This window comes from Python bivittatus, unplaced genomic scaffold, assembly GCF_059951505.1.
Source record: "Python bivittatus isolate LINGU-HERP-01145 unplaced genomic scaffold, Pbiv_v1 ctg000480_np1212, whole genome shotgun sequence".
In the NCBI taxonomy this organism is placed as follows: domain Eukaryota; kingdom Metazoa; phylum Chordata; class Lepidosauria; order Squamata; family Pythonidae; genus Python; species Python bivittatus.
Genome location: NW_028277075.1, coordinates 66,208,777 through 66,227,431, shown reverse-complemented (window position 1 = coordinate 66,227,431; position 18,655 = coordinate 66,208,777). Strand labels below are relative to the sequence as shown.

General features: G+C 37.7%; 1 protein-coding gene across 8 annotated transcripts in view; it reads right to left on the bottom strand.

The window, feature by feature from the left end:
- Positions 1 to 18,655, bottom strand: part of PPP6R3 (protein phosphatase 6 regulatory subunit 3) — a 92,466-nt gene that overhangs the window by 25,405 nt on the left and 48,406 nt on the right. For 5 of the 8 annotated variants that reach the window (XM_025164793.2, XM_025164792.2, XM_007425262.3 and 2 more), the window contains 8 exons: positions 17,720 to 17,872; positions 14,449 to 14,598; positions 13,723 to 13,787; positions 12,884 to 12,999; positions 11,061 to 11,146; positions 9,527 to 9,613; positions 5,656 to 5,753; positions 3,419 to 3,473 (listed from right to left, as the gene is read on the bottom strand). In XM_025164793.2, coding sequence (XP_025020561.1) covers positions 3,419 to 3,473; positions 5,656 to 5,753; positions 9,527 to 9,613; positions 11,061 to 11,146; positions 12,884 to 12,999; positions 13,723 to 13,787; positions 14,449 to 14,598; positions 17,720 to 17,872 — 810 coding nt within the window. The remainder of the gene's footprint in view (positions 1 to 3,418; positions 3,474 to 5,655; positions 5,754 to 9,526; positions 9,614 to 11,060; positions 11,147 to 12,883; positions 13,000 to 13,722; positions 13,788 to 14,448; positions 14,599 to 17,719; positions 17,873 to 18,655) is intronic. The other 3 variants (XM_007425265.4, XM_007425266.4, XM_088146126.1) reach the window with 3 other exon arrangements.

The window sequence follows — 18,655 nt, the reverse complement described above, 5'->3', positions numbered from 1 at the left end:
TGTTTCAAATGTGAAATATGTTGCACAGTTTGCACTGACACACAATTGGCAAATTCAGAGGCTGGAAGTTAAGATGCACTGTTGGAGAATCACCCCATTTTTTTCCTGTCACCTGCTATTCATTCCTTCAGGAAACAAGATGCCACACTAGAAATTTCTAATGGAGCCACATCCCTTTCCCCTCAAAAGGAGGACCAGCTGGATTAAATGCACTATAACCCAGTCTTTCTAACTACTTTCTGGTAATTCAGCACTGCTGCCAAATTGGCTTTCAGCAGCATATGAGAGTAGCATGCTACATTCATTTCAACTGATGCCACTACCACCTGGGAATCCAACAGAGATTCCCTCTGCTATTTCACCAAGTATGCTATTTCACTATCTGAAAGGAAGAAACATCTCCTTCCCACTGCTTTTTAATGATGCTTTTAACCGAGACACAGGGACTGCTATTTAAACTTTCAATGAGAACAGCAGTCTGGAAGTAAATAAATCCGCAACAGTTGGATTTTATTAGAAGGTTACTGGCAAGGCCAAGCAAAGAAAGAATCAGAGTGTAGGCTGCCAGTTGATTGTCTCTATTTTGAAAACTGATTGTCCATATTCCATCATATTTAGGGTGAACATTAGTTACATCTGAATGCTAGATGCACCTGAGAAAATGGAACAGATTGGAAACTTTTTAACAGATGGTTAAAATATTAAGCCACAGAATTAAAAGTTCTACACAGTAGTGTGTGAAACTTTCCAAGCTCAAAATGGTTATTTTAAATGTTCTAAACTCATATAAACACTCCCTGCATACTGGAATTCGTCTCCAGTTTGGGCTATATTGGGCTTTTTTTTCCATGCTGTTTTGAGTCTTAAACATCCCGCAGATTATTTTTTTAAAAAATCCTCCAGGCTATGGTGAATATGACAATCTGTTAGCCCATAACACAGAAGGCACGGATTCATTCCTGTTGCCATTGACAATCTGAGGTAAAGAGAGGCAACCCACCTCATTCATTACCCTATTCTCCATAGTTAGTAATACTTTGAACAAAGGAAGAGTATGGACTGCTTAGCAGAGGAGAAAAATAGAAAGAAACAAATTCCTTCGTCTCAGATTTTCATCCCCTTCAATTAAAATTTGAATGTTTTTTTCTCCTCCCCTGCCCCATGATCTAAATAATTATCGCGGGGGGGTTGGTATGTGTGAGATATATTCAATTAGACTGTGTGTTTATTAGTACACAATGCATATCATGACATGGATATGTGCATACTTTCATGCAAGACTATTCCAATCTACTGCTAATGAAAGATGGCCAAGTGGGGAGCTTCTTCTCTTACTATTTAGGCCACTGGAAGTTACCTACCACCTGTCCAAACAAACATTCATGACTATAACATAGTGGGGTCCTAGTCAAAAACTCATCTAGGTCAAAAAGGCTGTACTGGGCCTGATGACACTTGATGCTGTATAGAGGCAATTCTTGACAGCCTACCAAACAGATATATCACCTCCTATGGTGGAATGGTTTGGTGAAGGCCGCACTCGGGGAGATAAGCATTTCCTTAGCCCCCAGCAAGAGCGTGGGAAGGTTAAAAGGGTGAGACTGGCACCACCCTAAGGAATTTGCAGTGTTTGCTTGCTGGCTTGGGTAGTTTAGATTCAGTCTGGCAAGATTCCGTCTTGTGGGTGAAAGCTAATAAATGCTATCGAACGTTACCTGTACTGTCTCGTGGAGCTCTTTGGGCTGAACCTGACACCTCCCAAGCAACTTGCTTGTGTCATCGTACTATTATGAGTGTCATTATATGTTTATCACATATATTGATTTGTATTGTGTACCTTGAGGCATGTATCCATCTAAAGATATGAATGGATATGTATTATATGGAGAACATGAGAACCTCTCAAAGCCGGCCACAGAAGCAGATGGAGTTGTTCTGGTTAATTTCAACTGAAATGTGCGCACTGTACATCTACATGAAGTACAGAAAGTGTAACTATGCTGCTGAATTATTAGACTGCCAAAAACAAAAACCTAGGTTGTTTTGTTTTCTGGGCTTTACAGGCAGAGTATGATGGAATGGAATTATGAAGGCCAAGCTCAGGGAGACAAACATTTTCTTAACTCGCCAGAACCGCGTGGGAGGATCAAGAGGATGAGACTGGCACCTCCCTGAGGAATTCACACTGTTGTGGCTGGAGGACTTTGGGAACTGGGGTTTGAGTCTGGGAAGATTGATGTCAGGCCTAGCCCAAGGAACTCCAAGAGACAATGCTAATTTATTTCAGCTATGTTTATTAGCTATAGCCTCTAGCAAGAATCTTCCCAGACTAAAGCCCCAGTTCCGAAACAGTGAATCACTAAGAACAATTTCACCCAACTGATCCTACACTGTCTTGTCCTTAACCCAATACTGTACCTAAAAATATAGCATGAGATCAGGAAAATCTGGTCCTCCTCTTCCTCAATTCTAGGTTTGAAGATGAATACCAGAATGGGGATCATTCTTAGAATTACATTTTGCTTCCAAAATGCTCTGAGTACCTTGGAAGCCCACTGCCAAAAGAAGCCCATCACCTGGTCTTGAAACTAGTGGGAGAGATCAGATAACTCTACAGTTCAGCTAGGCACATGAGGCCTTTTGAACAATTTCTAAACAGCACAGCAGCAAAGATCGCTGGGATCAGTGATAGTTCAACATGTAGACTGAACGAAGGGCACTTGCCTTGTTTTCCAAAGGGAACCAGAATACTCACCATGGCAAACAGAATTATGCACACACATTGAGTTGAATCTAATCCTATCTGATCGCCAGAGTAACAGCATCCACTAGAAGAATTCATTCCCTCATCCCATAGCAGCCTTCTGTTTCATACAAAACTGTGACCAAAAATGTGTGAAATGCTTCTAGCTGGCCTGCCTGCCTGCCTGCCACCCACTTGCCTAATCTCTGACCTCCGATTAGTAAGATTTATTAGGGGAAAAAAGGATTAAAATAAGAACAAGAATTCCAGATTCTCATGCTCTTTGTTGTGTTCTTTGGATGTAAGGGAGAAAAGGCCTATCTCTTTTGAGAAAGTGGGCCAGCCTGAAAATTGTTTAGCTGCTAGCCTTTTTATTGATGTAAAAATTGTTTCTCACACCAGGTTGGGGACCTCCTCTCCCAGATATTTTGGGAGGATATGAGGATATTCAGGATAGAGGAAAGAAAATGTGGGGAAACAAAAGCTCATTTATTATACAAAATGTTTCCTCTAATTATTCCTTCTGTAAAAAGCATGCAGCAGTATGATTTCTATTGTTAAAATTATACTCTTTAAAAGCACACCAGTTAGAGGAGCAGGCTAGCTCTCATTCAGAGATATGCAATGCACTCACTTTCAACACACACACAAATGAAAATTAGGAAAAATACTTACACTTTCATTTGTATTGAGGGTAAAATTGATGTCTGATACACGATCAAAAGAAACACTGTGAACAAAGTACAAATTTAGGCAATAAAACAAAAAAGAAGTGTCATTTTATAGGATAGCTTGAAGTACTTCATTTAATAACTTTATGTATCTAAAAATATGAAACTGAAATATTCTTTTCTAGTACAAAATTTTAAGTCTTTTGACACAGCCAATATAAACTACTTGAGGAAATCAATCCTGAACCTTTTTTCAGACTGTGATAGACCTCACTCCTAACACTGCTTCTTCCTCTATCAAGAATGTCTCAAGGCCATTTGACATGTTATAAAAAAGAGAATGCACACCTTCAAAATGCTTTTACCTCTGAGGGTAGTATGAAGCAGCCAGTTTGAAAAATCATGCATTGCTGCAAAGACTCAACTGGTTTCAAGTCACCACAGCTTGTGCATATGATCAACACAGATAAGTAGAGCTTGCAAAGGATTCAACTATGCGCCTGTTAATATCTGTAATATGTGAAGTTACTCTACATTATATCTTCAAGGATAAACATGTGGCTTGATTGCTAATGTAATAAGCTAAAAGCTCTTTAAACAAGCTCAAGTAGGACAAGGATTAAACTCACTTGTCTCAATGAAAGGCATCACTTCTAGCAGTAGCATTCACTTCAATAATGTGATAGTATGGACACTCTTGGATAATTCTATGGGAAGGGAAATGAAATAATCTATGTTGCTACCATACTACTTCTGGATGTCAGCAGAAAAACAATTTTAGGTCTACCATTCCAAGAATGGTCATGCTCATACTGAGAGAAGTGTGTTCAAAATGAGAATTTTAATTTGTCAAGCAAAGTTCTGATAAAGATATGCAATAGTAACTGCATTCATAATGTCTCTGGATCTGGGATACTGTTTTTGATACAGATTTTTGGAATGTGTGCAATAACATTGACAAGTTTCACAAAACCAAATTAAAATCAGAACACAGAATACTACATAACCCAAATTACTGAATTTCAAATGTATAAGTAGAAAATCGCATACAGCTGTTTCTTGCCAATCTCACACAATTTGAATGTGAACATTTGTCATCATATGCGTTCGGAAATTAATGTCTAGGCGTTTTCTGATTTTAATTTGTGAAAACATCTGAGCTTTAATAAACATCCTGATAGTTTACCTTTGTGTATGAGCAACTGCTTATATGCAGCTTGAATTGCCCCATTTTTAAACATTTTAGTTGTTGACAACTTTTAGCAGCCAATTTACCATTTTTATTATTGAAATATACAAAGAAAGAGTGACAGCTTGCCTGTATAGTTTTCTCACAACAGATAAGCTAAATAAAAAATAGACAAACATGCCTGGCAAAATTTAGAAAGTCATAACCTAATACATTTAACGGAACAGAAAATACTATAAGCTAGTATTACAGAAGAATTAGAATATCTCAATCTGCTTGTTCCAGAATGAAACTAATACCTTTTCTTTCTTCTGGAGACATTTATTTAGCATTTGGAGTATTTCTTCATTGTATGATAGAAATATACAAAAATCAAACTGAACCACCATTCTATTTATGCTGAACCACCAATCAAATGAACAGATTTAAATGGAATGTATGTCAATCCACATGTTACCCTATTAACTTGGGAAATAATTTATTGTTTAGATTAAATCTCTGAGGGCATATATATTAATACAAAGGATTGGTTGCACAAATTACATAGTCACCTTTCCCCACTATAATTCCCTTCATCCTTGAGAACAGACAAGGGAGAAAGTGGCTGATGAAAGTTTACCTCAATCCAACTGAACGCATCACATAGGGAAAACTATTTTTACAATAATGTCAGAACTGGTCCCAAATACAGAGTTACGGGTCACCTAGAATATGTCTATTATGCCAACACTCCCAAAGACATTTTTCAGGCTAGGTCATAATACATTCCAAGTTCTAGAAATTATCATGAACTTATCATGAAACTTAAGAGGAAGAAATTCATAAAATGAACCTAAAGTTCTTTTTTTTTTTAGTAAGGGTCACAAAAAGTATTTGCTTTGTAAATTAATTACAAATTAATAAACATATTTCCCTTGGAATGTACAAAAAGCATAAATATCTACTGAACAAAGCCAAGTAAACAGCATATTATTACTGAAGAGACATTGAACAACCACTGTGATACAAGAAATGGAAAATAAAAGTAAGTTTTAAAATAGGACTATACTTACTTGCCGATGTCATCTTGATCAGCAAACTTCTCATCGTTGAAGCCGAACTGGTCAATAAAATTGGACGTCATTTGTTGCATCTGATAATCAGAAAAGGCCTGGCAATCCCAGGACCAATGACAGTGATATAATGATTCTAATAATAGTCTAAATACTACTTGCCCAATTTGCTCCAGAACTAATACTTTCGTTAAATTGCAAATACATGTTATATATGTGTGCGCGCACATACGTATATATATACATAAATATATATACCATATATGAAAATATATGTTTTGTCATTAAGAATTATCAGATGTGTGTAATTTGGGTTTTTTGGGTGACTCTATTATCACTGAGTAATGTAAAGATAATTTTTAGCTGATGCCACTACCACCAATCTCACTAATAGATATAGGGGAGTTTTATGTTTTGTTTTGTTTTGTTTAAGATGGAAGATATCTAGTAACAAAGACTGTTACTGTTACTTCAAAAAAAAAAAAAACCTTACAAGACTAATCCCACTAGAATATTTGGTAAACAGGTGACTTCACAATTTGGTGTTTGTAACTAACAATACAATTAGAAAAATTAAGCTTATGGAGTTAAGCAAAACATTTAAGACAACTTCTACAGTCTTTGAGACTGAACCATAGAAAAAAGGAGCACTGTTGTTATTTCACAGCCATCTAAGGAAAAGTGATCCTGTATAAATTTTCAGTTAGAGTAACAGAATTGGCAAATTATATCTCATATGATGGGTTTGGATGGAGAGAACCTTAGGAAAAATATAAGAAATGTGGGGAGAGAAGAGCTTGTTCTGGAATTACATCTAAAGTAAACACATTCTCCGAACAGCTAAATAAGTCTGTCAAATTCCTAGTTAAGGGCACAGCCAGAGGTAAGTGACTGTATCTTCACTCTGAAATCATGGGTGATATGAAACTCATTACTGCCTAAAGCTCATCCAACACCATTTCTATCTGTTTTCATGCATAAAGCCAAACTTTTTTCTGTAGATTTTGCTGGTTTGATCTAGGCAATTTTGAACATTTTGATTGTTCGATTAGATAGTTAATACACACGTGCACACGCGCACACACACACATATAGTTTTAATTATTCTTCTAGCCACTTTGAGTAGTTTTTAATATAAAACTGAAATAGAAATATTTAAACAAGAACTAATTATTCAGCTGATGATGAGCAAGCTAAGCTAGAACAAGTAGCCCTAAAGGACTGCTAGAAAATTTACTGTTATCAACATTTTTGTAGATCAGGGCTTTATATGATTATGTGAGTATTTAAACTGCTTTCTATTCCATGAGACCGACCGACCGACCAACCATGGATACTCTGCCATCCCCTTGAAAGAGAGCATGGAATGCAGTACTGAGAACCTCTCTATCAACCCTAAAAGAGATCTTAATTCCAACAGAATATATGTAGCTCAGCTTGGTCGTTTACTTGCAGACATTTCATTAGCCCAAACCCCACACTCACTTGCACTGATGATGTTACTGAGTTGGGTAATGAAACATCTGCAAGCAAACAGCAAGGTCAGACAGGACGCCACAGAGATCTTAACTGACAGAAATCAACCAGAAAATCAAAATGTCATACAGATCAAAACACATACTGTGCAGAAGTTTTAGGCAGGTGTGAAAAAACGCTGTAAAGTAAGAATGCTTTCAAAAATATATATTGTAATTGTTTATGTTTATCAATTTACAAAATGCAAAGTGAGGGACCAGAAGAAAAATCTAAATCAAATCAATATTTGGTGTGACTACTTTTTGCCTTCAAACCAGCACCAATTCTTATACTTGCACACTTTGTACATTTGCACAAAGTCAGGGATCTTGTAGGATTAGAGTCAGGTGTATGATTAATCAATTATACCAAGCAGGTGTGAATGATCATCAATTTCATATGTAGGTTGAAACACAGTCATTAACTGAAACAGAAACAGCTGTGTAGGAGACTTAAAACTGGGTGAGGAACAGCCAAGCTTTGCTACTAAGGTGAGGTTGTGGAAGACAGTTTCATGTCACAGGTCATATACTATGGCAAGACTGAGCACAACAAGAAGACACAAGGTAGTTCTACTGCATCAGCAAGGTCTCTCCCAGGCAAAAATTTCAAAGCAGGCTGGGGTTTCAAGATGTGCTGTTCAAGCTCTTTTGAAGAAGCACAAAGAAATGGGCAATGCTGAGGACTGTAGATGCAGTGGTTGGCCAAGTGTCAGGTTCAGGCCAAGAACCACAGCGAGACAAATCCAGGAACAGTTCAGTTACTTTATTAGCTTATACCTACTAGACAGAATCTTGTTAGACAAACTCTAACCCCCAACAACAGTAACTATAACCCTGAACCCCTTAGGGAGGGGCCAGTCTCCTTCTCTTAACTGTCACATGCTCTGGCTGAGGAGATGCTTGGAATGCCTCTCCTCGTCCCTATAACCTTGAAGCTCCATTCCAAGATCCTCCTTGCTCATGCCTTCCATCACACCAAGGAAACTTAATGCAGCAGATGAAAGACACATCATGCTTACTTCCCTTTGACATCGGAAGATGTCCAGCAGTACCATCAGCACAGAACTGGTGGAAACCAGTGGGACTCAGGTACACCCATCTACTGTCTGGAGAAGTCTGGCCAGAAGTCGTCTTCATGGAAGAATTGCAGCCAAAAATCATACCTCCGATGTGGAAACAAGGCTAAGCAACTCAACTATCCACGAAAACATAGGAACTGGGGTGCAGAAAATTGGCAGCAGGTGCTCTGGACTGATGAGTTCAAATTTGAAAGATTTTGCTGTAGCAGGAGGCAGTTCGTTCACCGAAGGGCTGGAGAGCAGTACAATAATGAGTGTCTGCAGGGAACAGTGAAGCATGGTAGAGGTTCCTTGCAAGTTTGGGGCTGCATTTCTGCAAACGGAGTTGGAGATTTGGTCAGGATCAATGGTGTCCTCAATACTGAGAAATACAGGCAGATACTTCTCCATCATGCCATACCATCAGGGAGTCATGTGATTGGCCCCAAATTTATTCTGCAGCAGGACAACGACCCCAAACATACAGCCAATATCATTAAGAACTATCTTCAGTGTAAAGAAGAACAAGGAGTCCTGGAAATGATGGTTTGGCCCCCACAGAGCCTTGATCTCAACCTCATCGAGTCTGTCTGGGATTTCATGAAGAGACAGAAGGATTTGAGGCAGCCTACATCCACAGGAGATCTGTGGTTAGGTTCTCCAAGATGTTTGGAACAACTTGCCTGCTGAGTTCCTTCAAAAACTGTGTGCAAGTGCACCCAGAAGAATTGATGCTGTTTTGAAGGCAAAGGGTGGTCACACCAAATATTGGTTTGATTTGGGTTTTTCTTCTGTTCACTCACTTTGCATTTTGTAAATTGATAAACATAAACAGTTACAATATATTTTTTTAAAAGCATTCTTACTTTACAGCATTTTTTCACACCTGCCTAAAACTTTTGCACAGTACTATATGTTCTTGAAGGTGTATGCATGCCATTCTCCAAGCTGTACTTTTAGAACTTTCAAATGTCTAACTTGACTACAAGAAACAAGAGGATTATCCTGGCTGTAGAAAGCCTTCAGACAGTGGAAGTGGCTGCCATGTAATATGGTCAGTTTTCTTCTGGTTGTGGTGTCAGAGGCTGGACAGGTCATCTCATGAATCCTGCACTGAGCAGCGTTTGGATTAGATGACCTTTAAGGTCATTTCCACGTCTCTGATTCTATGAAATTGGTTTCTCTTCTTAAATATGGTAACTTCTTAAACAATTGCAAAATTCTAAAGTGAGTACCTTATCAGGAGCTTTTAGCAAGATAATATATAAAAGTGGAATAGCCTAGAATTTAACTCACTTCTTGCAGTGAAGAATCTTGTGAAAAACCAGTTTCTTTAAAATCAATTTCATCATCGCTGGATGAATGAATATGACAAGTAGTAACCTAGCAGAAAGGTAAGGAATTCATATTAAAAAAGTTCTGACAAAATATCAGCTACAGAGTCTGTATAGTAGTAAAGCTGAAAAAAAAAAATCAAGCTATTCCACTACATAGAAGAGTTAATTAAAATATATCCTCATTACTGAAAAGTCCTAGCTGATTTGGATTCAACTGATTAAAAACCTCTCTGGAAGACAGAATTGAAAAGGTTACAACCTACCCTATCTGTGAAATTATTGCTAACAATACGATACTTTAATTTTTAGAAATATTTTCTCTATTTTTTTGTAGAAAATATTCTATATTTTGGGTACTTGCTCAAAAATAAAGTCCACAGCTTTAAAAAAGGGTAATTTAAAGTTAATCATCATCACCAGACACCCACATTTTCCTTAAATTCTTACATATTCTGAGAGTTCCCTGCTTGTTACATCAGGCAAAGGTAGCATATAGAATTAAGTAGCAGAGTATTAATTGCTCTTCTATTTTTACACATTATGAAATTCAGTTATTGGGCAGATTATATATAAAGAGTACAAGATTCAAAATTGACAAGCTAACAATTAAACAAAACTCAAATTTCCAAACAGAATCAGAATTATAGTACAAATTAATATATTTTGGTTACTTTGGTTATGGTTCCATATTTTTGTGCACAACTATACAGAAATACAATTGGCAGCAATGTCTTATGCAAGTAGAAATACTTCTCTGCTTGCTCAAGCCATCTCTAGATCCAAACCAGCAAAAAGCTAGTTTTGGGGAAATAGCAACATAATTAACATTTGACAGAAGACCAAAGAACGTAGGAAAGCAGTTAATATGGTTAAACTGTGGCCTTTGAAAGTATTTGTATCACTCTTGCTTTTACAACAAAATTGATATACCTGCAGTGCAGTTTCTAAGTTTCATTTAATCTACACTGAACAAAATACTTAAACAATCATATTAACAGATGAAATGTACCTCACATAGCTCAGAGTGGAATGATAAAGAGATTAAAGAGAGTAGGATTTGACCTGCCACTCTGGATATACAGACTTAAAGAGTAAAAAGAAGTTATGAACCCAAGGGAAAAAAGTTAGGTTACAAAACTGTAATTTTTTTTGTAACACAAAAACGGGAATTGGTTGGTAACTCAGAACCAAAGAAGCAAATTTATTTAACAAACATACATGGCCTCAGCACCAATGAAAACCTGAATGAATAGAATGCCGAAAAATTAACATATGTGAAAATTTAAACACTGTCCAATAAAAAGGGAAATGGGAATCAGTAATTTTTTGGAGTGATTATTATCAGCAAAATCTAGCTGTGATATTTTAAATCTGATTTAAAACAACAGAATGAGATAACTATTGTTATGATTGCTATTACATGTTGTTTTCATTTTGTAATGCAAAAATTGCAGTTAATAGTAATTTCTCAAATGCCATCTTATAAAACCTACTAAGTCCACTGTGTTTCTCTTGTTGGTTTCACCTAAAGCGTTTGTGCAGAAAGTCTCCCATTGCTCCCTGACTTCATCTGGAAGCTCTAGAACATCCAAAAAGAAAGAAATGCAATATAACAACTGCAGATTATCATCATTCAAGGTACAGGATATTATATTATTTCATATGTAATTTTGAAATTTTACTAATATGTATCTTTAAAAGTATATACATTTGTTTCCCAAAGTAATTAGGAACCTGCTACATTGCACCTGCTATTTGCATATAATGGCATGCAAGAATTTAAATTTCAAACTATAGCTTCAGGAGAGAAACTCTATTGGGACTATTTCTGTACCTAAACTTAAATTTTCACTCACTGTTCCCAAATGTCATTCTTGCAATTGGTACCTTGGTGAAGATACAGTTTAATGGATTATCACGTTATCTTTAACAACTGATCAACTCATTTGTTCAGCTAGACATCTCCTTCATTAATATGTAGAAAATCAATCAACTGACCCGTCAAACAGTTCCAAAACTTAGGTGGTAACTTATTTTGCTTACTTCATCATACTGTTATTTGATTGCATGAGTAGACCTTAGGGCAGTTTGCCACAGAGATGTAACTGGCAAATACAAGCAAAACAAGGGGCTTCTGCTATTAGTTGCCTTCTATCACTGTGGGCAATTCCAGAACTGGAACGTAAGATGTTAGGAGCAGGAAGACCTAATTTCAAATCCTAAGAGAATTGATTAGTTGACATAAAGTTCATGAGGAGACACTAGGCTTGTAAAATATTCTCAGATTATAATGAAAATACAATTTGGACCTGGGAAATTGGATCGGCACTATCATGTACACTGCCCCAACTTCCTTGAAAGGGTGGAACAAAAGGGGTTTTTTCCCCCCAGCATAATGTGATTTTTATTAAATTCCTATTTTTTATAAATGGCATAATTGGCAATGCCATGGACAATTAGCCTCTGAGCTTTTTTCATAATAAATAAATGGTGAAATAGTCAATCTTAAAACAAATCATGGTTTACTAGAACAGTTCTGGATGTATGCATTTCCTCCTCCCCAAGACACTTTCATGTTTTCTCATGTGCACTTGAACTTTCTGTCTCTTGTGAGAAGTTCACAGCTCTATGCCACATTGGGAGCCAGTTTGGTGTAGTGGTTAAGGTACCAGGCTAGAAACCGGGAGATGGTGAGTTTTAGTCCTGCCTCAGGCACAAAGCCATCTGGGTGACCTTGGGCCAGTCACTCTCTCTCAGCCCTAGGAAGAAGGCAATGGCAAACCATTTCCAAAATCATGCCAAGAAAACTGCAGGGACTAGTCCAGGCAATCATCAGGAGTCAACACTGACTTGAAGGCACATAAACAAACAAACAAATATTGTATGACTTGTATTATTCATCTTTTACAGTAAAATGTAACCTCTACAACTGTTCAAAAATCAAGTCAGGCAGGAGACACATGGAAAACCCTTTCCATTTTTGGCTTTTGTGTGTTAAACAAAAATTCCTGAGAAGGAATTGTAAATTTCTTCACCTGAATTCTGTTACAACACTTCATACCACTATTAACTGATATATGTGTTTGCATTATTAATCTGGAGCTGCTGAGACCAAAAATCAAATTGGTCAAGTCTGATTTTTGCTAAGTTATCAGGCTTAGAATACTTCAGATCTTATGAACTTTTAAGAAAGGACATGGAAAGAAACATGAGCTGGCAGATATAGAAAAACTGATAGTAAAGGTTTAGCAAGGAGCCCATGGAAATGTGAATTCCATTTACAAAAGAATCAGTAAGCAAAAGTACAATGGATTACCTTTAATAAGCTGCTGTACCAGTGTACAGTTTGGCCCTTTATCAGTACTATGCACAATGCAATTTGCTATTCTTGTTAAGTGACCCATATAGCCATATCGTCTTCCTCCTTCAGCTCTGCAAGAGTTAATTATTCAATCAGAAAAATTAGTTATGGGATTTTTGTTTTATAGACTTGCAGAAAATGGAACAAAAACAAAGCCTGATTCAAGCAGCACAGAACAGAATAATAGGTCATTTAAAGACCTAGAAGCTGCATTGATAAAGCATGCCAAGCTTCATTAGCTTTAACTTTGGTTACGTTTTATGTAGCCTGCAGCATTATGTGGCTTAATTTATGATTCAATCTACTGTGCAAATCCAGAAAACAGGTGAATTCAGTTAGAAATTTAAATATATTGTGCACTCCCTGGAATTATGATATGATATGACTGGTTAGTTCTCCACATAAAGATCTGATGCATTCTTAAACAACTAAGTATTTGAACAGCATTCTGCATTAAAACACATGTTCTTCCTTGTTTAGTTTTAATATACATTTCCTCTATAAATGAGCTATAATTAAACAAGGGAAAGGTGTCCAACACATAGAGATATACAAACGTGAGTATTAAAGAATGAAAGCAAATGTATTAGGAGTGCAAATAAGGAGAATTAACAATGTTATCTCTTCTCATGGAGGGATCTCATAACCCAGAGTGGCTCAGTCACAGAAAAAAGAAGTATATGACACTTGGACTTTACATAAAATTGCTAATTATAGTTATAATTTAAGTCAATCCTATGTTACTTACACTGTATTGTAAAGGTACATAAATAGATACGTTTCTGATTACTCACTGTTTCTTCTCATTCATATCCCATGCTTCAAGTATTCGTTCTATTAAATGGCACTTAAGGAAAAGCTATAAAGAAAAAAGCTTATTTAGTTTTGCAGAAGAAATTTTAAAAACTTGACCAAATAATAAGAAGAACTATCTGCCACATCAGTGTGACTAGCTAGCCACCAAGCTGTACAGGGCAAAAAACCACTATTCTTCTAACACAAATACATTTGTCTATCACACACACACTCTTTTTCATCCCTGCCATTTCATTTTCAATATTTTATAGAGAGAATGAAGACTAAACTCAAATTAACTACATTCTGCAAGAATATAATATATTCTATCCTCAAGTAACTGCTTAACTGTTTACCGTTTTAAAAGGAGGCAGAGATTTCTTGAGGAAATATTCTTATGTAGCCTGACAGCAGGAAGAACTGGATGTATTATTTATGAACTGGAAATAATCAGCAAGGATACTTCTTGCATTTCTGCTTCCATCCTTGCTACAAAACTGTTAAAAAATAGTGTTCTCGGTACATGAAGTCTGCAGTGGAGAGGTCATTATACACTAGAATCCCAGTATAAAATAATGCTAGCATCTGTTTCATTATCCTGCCACTCATTTACTATAGCTATAGTACGTTCTCAAAGACAGTTGAATAATTATTCAATTAGAGAACTTACTACCACTATACCTAAATGCAACGAAGTTTAAGAACAGAACAAGAAAATAGCTTACATGTTTCAGCAAAAGGTTGCCTCTAATGGGATCTTGATCTGGGACTGTACCATTTTCTGTGCTTTCAAAAGGACTTGCAAGAATCAATGCAATACAAATTTCTACTTGAGTATGTAAGAAATTGTTCCATGTGTACTTAAAAAACATGTCCTGCAGGACAAAAAGAAACAGGAATCAGAACTATCCATACCACCTACTAAACATGTTTGGATTTTTTCTACTAACACAGTGATTTTAAAAGATTTTCTTCCTCATTAAAAAAAACCTCTTGGGTACCCTTTAGAATAATGTAGGAAGCTGAACTCAGGTTTGCAAGCAGCAGCAATGTAAATCCCACCCACCCTTTCTGTCAGGAGAAACATCCACTGGATCAGAGTCTCTTTCACATAAGGATTATGGAATTTTGGCATTTTTCATGTCCCATGTGACAAATACTAACTGTACATATAGGTACAAGCATACATTCAGTTAAGTCCTCCACCAATGTTGATTTAGTGACATTGGCATATTGAGTTATGTCTGCACTACATACATCAGCTGCTGCAGCAGTCAGTATCGTTAGAGCAATGGGAGGGGGAACCTGGAGTACTTTTTCAGTCAAGGGTTTTGGATAATGAACCTCTTGAGTAGGGTAAACAACTCACAGAAAAGCAACAACCAGTAATATTTCAGTTCTTGTTTGCCACCTTGAGTAAGCCAAAATATATGAACAGGAAATAATAATTATCATTATAATTATTACAATAATAATGCAACAATATCTTTAACGTCATCAAACAACAACATCTGCCTATCCCAGGTCCTTGGGAAGGATTCAATAGGTGGATAAAAATGCCAAATCCAGTCTAAACATCTGGCTGACTATGCGACCAACATTAACAGTGCCATATGATTTAATATATGCACAGTACTCATTTATGCAAGTAGCATCTCTGAGGAGCCTACAGAGAGAGAGCACTGCAATTTTTGTGGGGATTTCTGTATCCTCAGTGGAATATGATACCTGGATGAAAACCAGATCCAGCTGATTCTAGAGAAGTCCACCCCATGCAGGCACAAGCACCTGCTAATGACAATGCAAGATGTTCCCAATACTGTTTCCAAAAACAGACTGCATATGTCAATAAAGCTGCCAATTCTTTTCATTCCATTTAATATAAAACAAGGAAATGTATATGCATGGCCCTTAAGTTACAATGATTCTTTGGCCAATTAATATGCCCACATTTTCCCCCTGTATCTATACTTTTCTGGAGGGCCTGCTTTGGGACTTTTAAAATTTTTAAAAATTGGTTATCCCTATTTCCTGCAACTATACTTGATAATAACAAGAGATTGCATGAATTTGAACTAAACTACACATTGCAGAAAATATTATGACTGCATCTTCTAATCTGAAATACAATCATACAAGTGCAAATTTGCTCAGTATGGGTTTAACTTCACCCTCCCAATTTTTCTGAACGAATTCTCCCATCACCAAGGCTATTGTTTTAGATAAGAATATCCCACCTTTCCCTGCACTGTGCTGAATAGGTTTATTATATGGTTACTGTTGTTTCCCCCATGAGTTACATAATCCACTTATAAAACAAAATAAACCATGTCGCTAAAGTTGTGACATAACTAGAAAATAGATTCTATGAACAACAGATGCTTTCGATACTATCAACCATGGTATCTTGCTGGACCGGCTCCAGGAACTGGGAGTGGGAGACACCGTTCTGCAGTGGTTCTCTTCCTTTCTCCATGGCTAGTACCAGTCAGTGCTGGTTGGGAAGAAGTCCAGCCCCAGGCCCCTTGGTATGTGGGGTGCCTCAGGGTTTGGGTCTCTCTCCCCTCCTATTTAACATCTATATGAAGCCACTGTCATCCAGCAGCATGGGGCTCAGTATCATCAGTATGCTGATGAAACCCAATTATACATCTCTACCCCATGCTGGGCAGTTGATGCTGGTCAGGTGCTGGCTCAGTCCCTGGAGGCTGTAAAGGCCTGGATGGGGAGAACCTAGCTGTGACTCAACCCTAGCAAGACGGAGTGGTTGTGGGTCTTTGGCCCCCGGGGTCAGGAGAGTTGACATCTCTGACTCTGGACAGGGTAACACTCCCCTGGACAGATCTGGTACACAATTTGGGGTCCTCTGGACTCGCGGCTCTTGCTGGAAAAGCAGGTGGCAGCTGAGGCTGGAGGGGCCTTTGCACAAATCCCTCGTGAGCTGACTGCACCTATTCCTGGACTAGGAGGCTTTGCACATAGTCACTCATGCCTTAGTTACCTCCCGTTTGGATTACAGGTGGTTCTTGTTTAACAACCACTTGTTCAGCAATCATTTGAACTTACAATGGCACTGAACGAGTCCCTGCAGTCACGTGATTGTGATATGCGACCTTCCCTGCTGGCTTTCAACAAGCAAAGTCAACGGGGAAGCTGGCAGGAAGTCACAAGTCGTGGTCACATGAGGTCCTCGCTTAATGACCTGCACAGTCTTTGCCTAACAGTGGCAATTGGGACTGCTGGAACTGCTGTTGCTAAGCAGCACGGTCATGTGGTTTTTCAACTTACAACCACATCGCTTAACAACAGAGTTTCCAGTCCCAAATAGCACTGTTAAGCTAGGACTACCTGTACTGCAACACATTCTACACGGGGCTGCCCTTAAAGACCATCTGAAAGTTGCAACTGGCCTAGAATGCAGCAACATGCACAGTTTTGGGTGCCCAGCAGTTCACCTGAGTAACACTATGTTGTGTGAGCTGCACTGGCTCCCAGTGGATTTCTGGGTGCAATTCAAGGTGTTGGTTATCACCTTTAAAGCCCTATAGGGCACAGGGCCAGGTGATTTGCAGGACTGCCTCTCCTGAGGGTATCTGCCCGTCCTACTAAGTTAAACAGAGTGGGTGCACTCCAGGTCCCCTCCCTTAAATGTTCCACCTGACAGGACCTTGGAGGCACACCTTTTTGGTGGCTGCCCCAGTCCTTTGGAACAGCCTTCCACCTGAGATCTGAGGGATCTCTACCCTTTTAGCCTTCCGGAGGATCATGAAGACATGGCTCTTCTCCCAAGCATTGGACTAGGATGAGGGTTGAGCTGGGAGGCTGCTTGGTCTGGCACCTGGGGGAAGAAGGGTACTTCTGTTTTTATCTTTGCTTTAATGGATTGTTGTGAGCCTCCTAAAATCATTATATGTTGTAAGTGGCCATATAAATCCTGTAAGTAAGCAAGCAAGCAAGCAAATACATAAATAAATCTAAACCTATTTATTTTCTTACCAGTATAACTCCTATGCTGTTGAGCTCTATAAGTTCCTGGTTGACATTGTTCGTATTTGTCTGCAGAAGGCTGGATATTAACCTAATCACATTTAACCTGGTATTCCCTACAGGTGGATCCAGTACACCCCATGTTGTCTTCATAACACTTTTCTATGCAAAAAGAAGAATGTAACATTTAAAATAGAATTCCAACTTCTGAAGCAATATTTAGGTAACAACAACTTAAACAATTCTGTGTTTAGCACAATGCTTATAATAGAAATATAATTTTATTCAAATGATTATTTTCTATAATTTTATGTTCTGGAATACTGAAAACATGTAAGCAGACTACAGGTTTTATTGGTCAGTTGTCAACAACAAAGACCTCTCTTCCAAATTCTCAGAGTTGTACTTCTATTGCAAAGGAGTTTTAAAAAAAACCCAAACTCAAAACAACCCAACTCAAAGATCCTTTCACAGTCATTTTATCCTGCAGTTTATATCCTCTTTGGAGAATATAAACTGGGGAAATACTTTTGCTGTTTTGCTTTTCTTAAATACATGCAAGGACTGGGAAGGGAGTAGAGACTTCTGCCTTCTCCAAAGTGCCGCTATTAAAGAAAAGAGGTGCAACAATTTAGCTAGTTGTGCTGGAAACCAAGAAAAAAGAGAGAGAGAGTAAAAACAGAGTTATGTAATAGAGTAGAAGTCATATTCTCAATTGCCTAGACATTAGAAGCATGCTTTGTACTGGCTGCCCCAATTCTGTTACTGAAACAACAGAACATCCTCCAACAATTTTATAGATCTATCAGTTCTGAGATCTGGCAATGCAAAGAAATATTTGCATAAACTACTTGACTATGCTCCTTTAACCAATCATGTAAGTAATAAAAACAGGGAAGATTAAAATAGCTAACATATAAAAATCAAGAGGAAAACGTATCACAG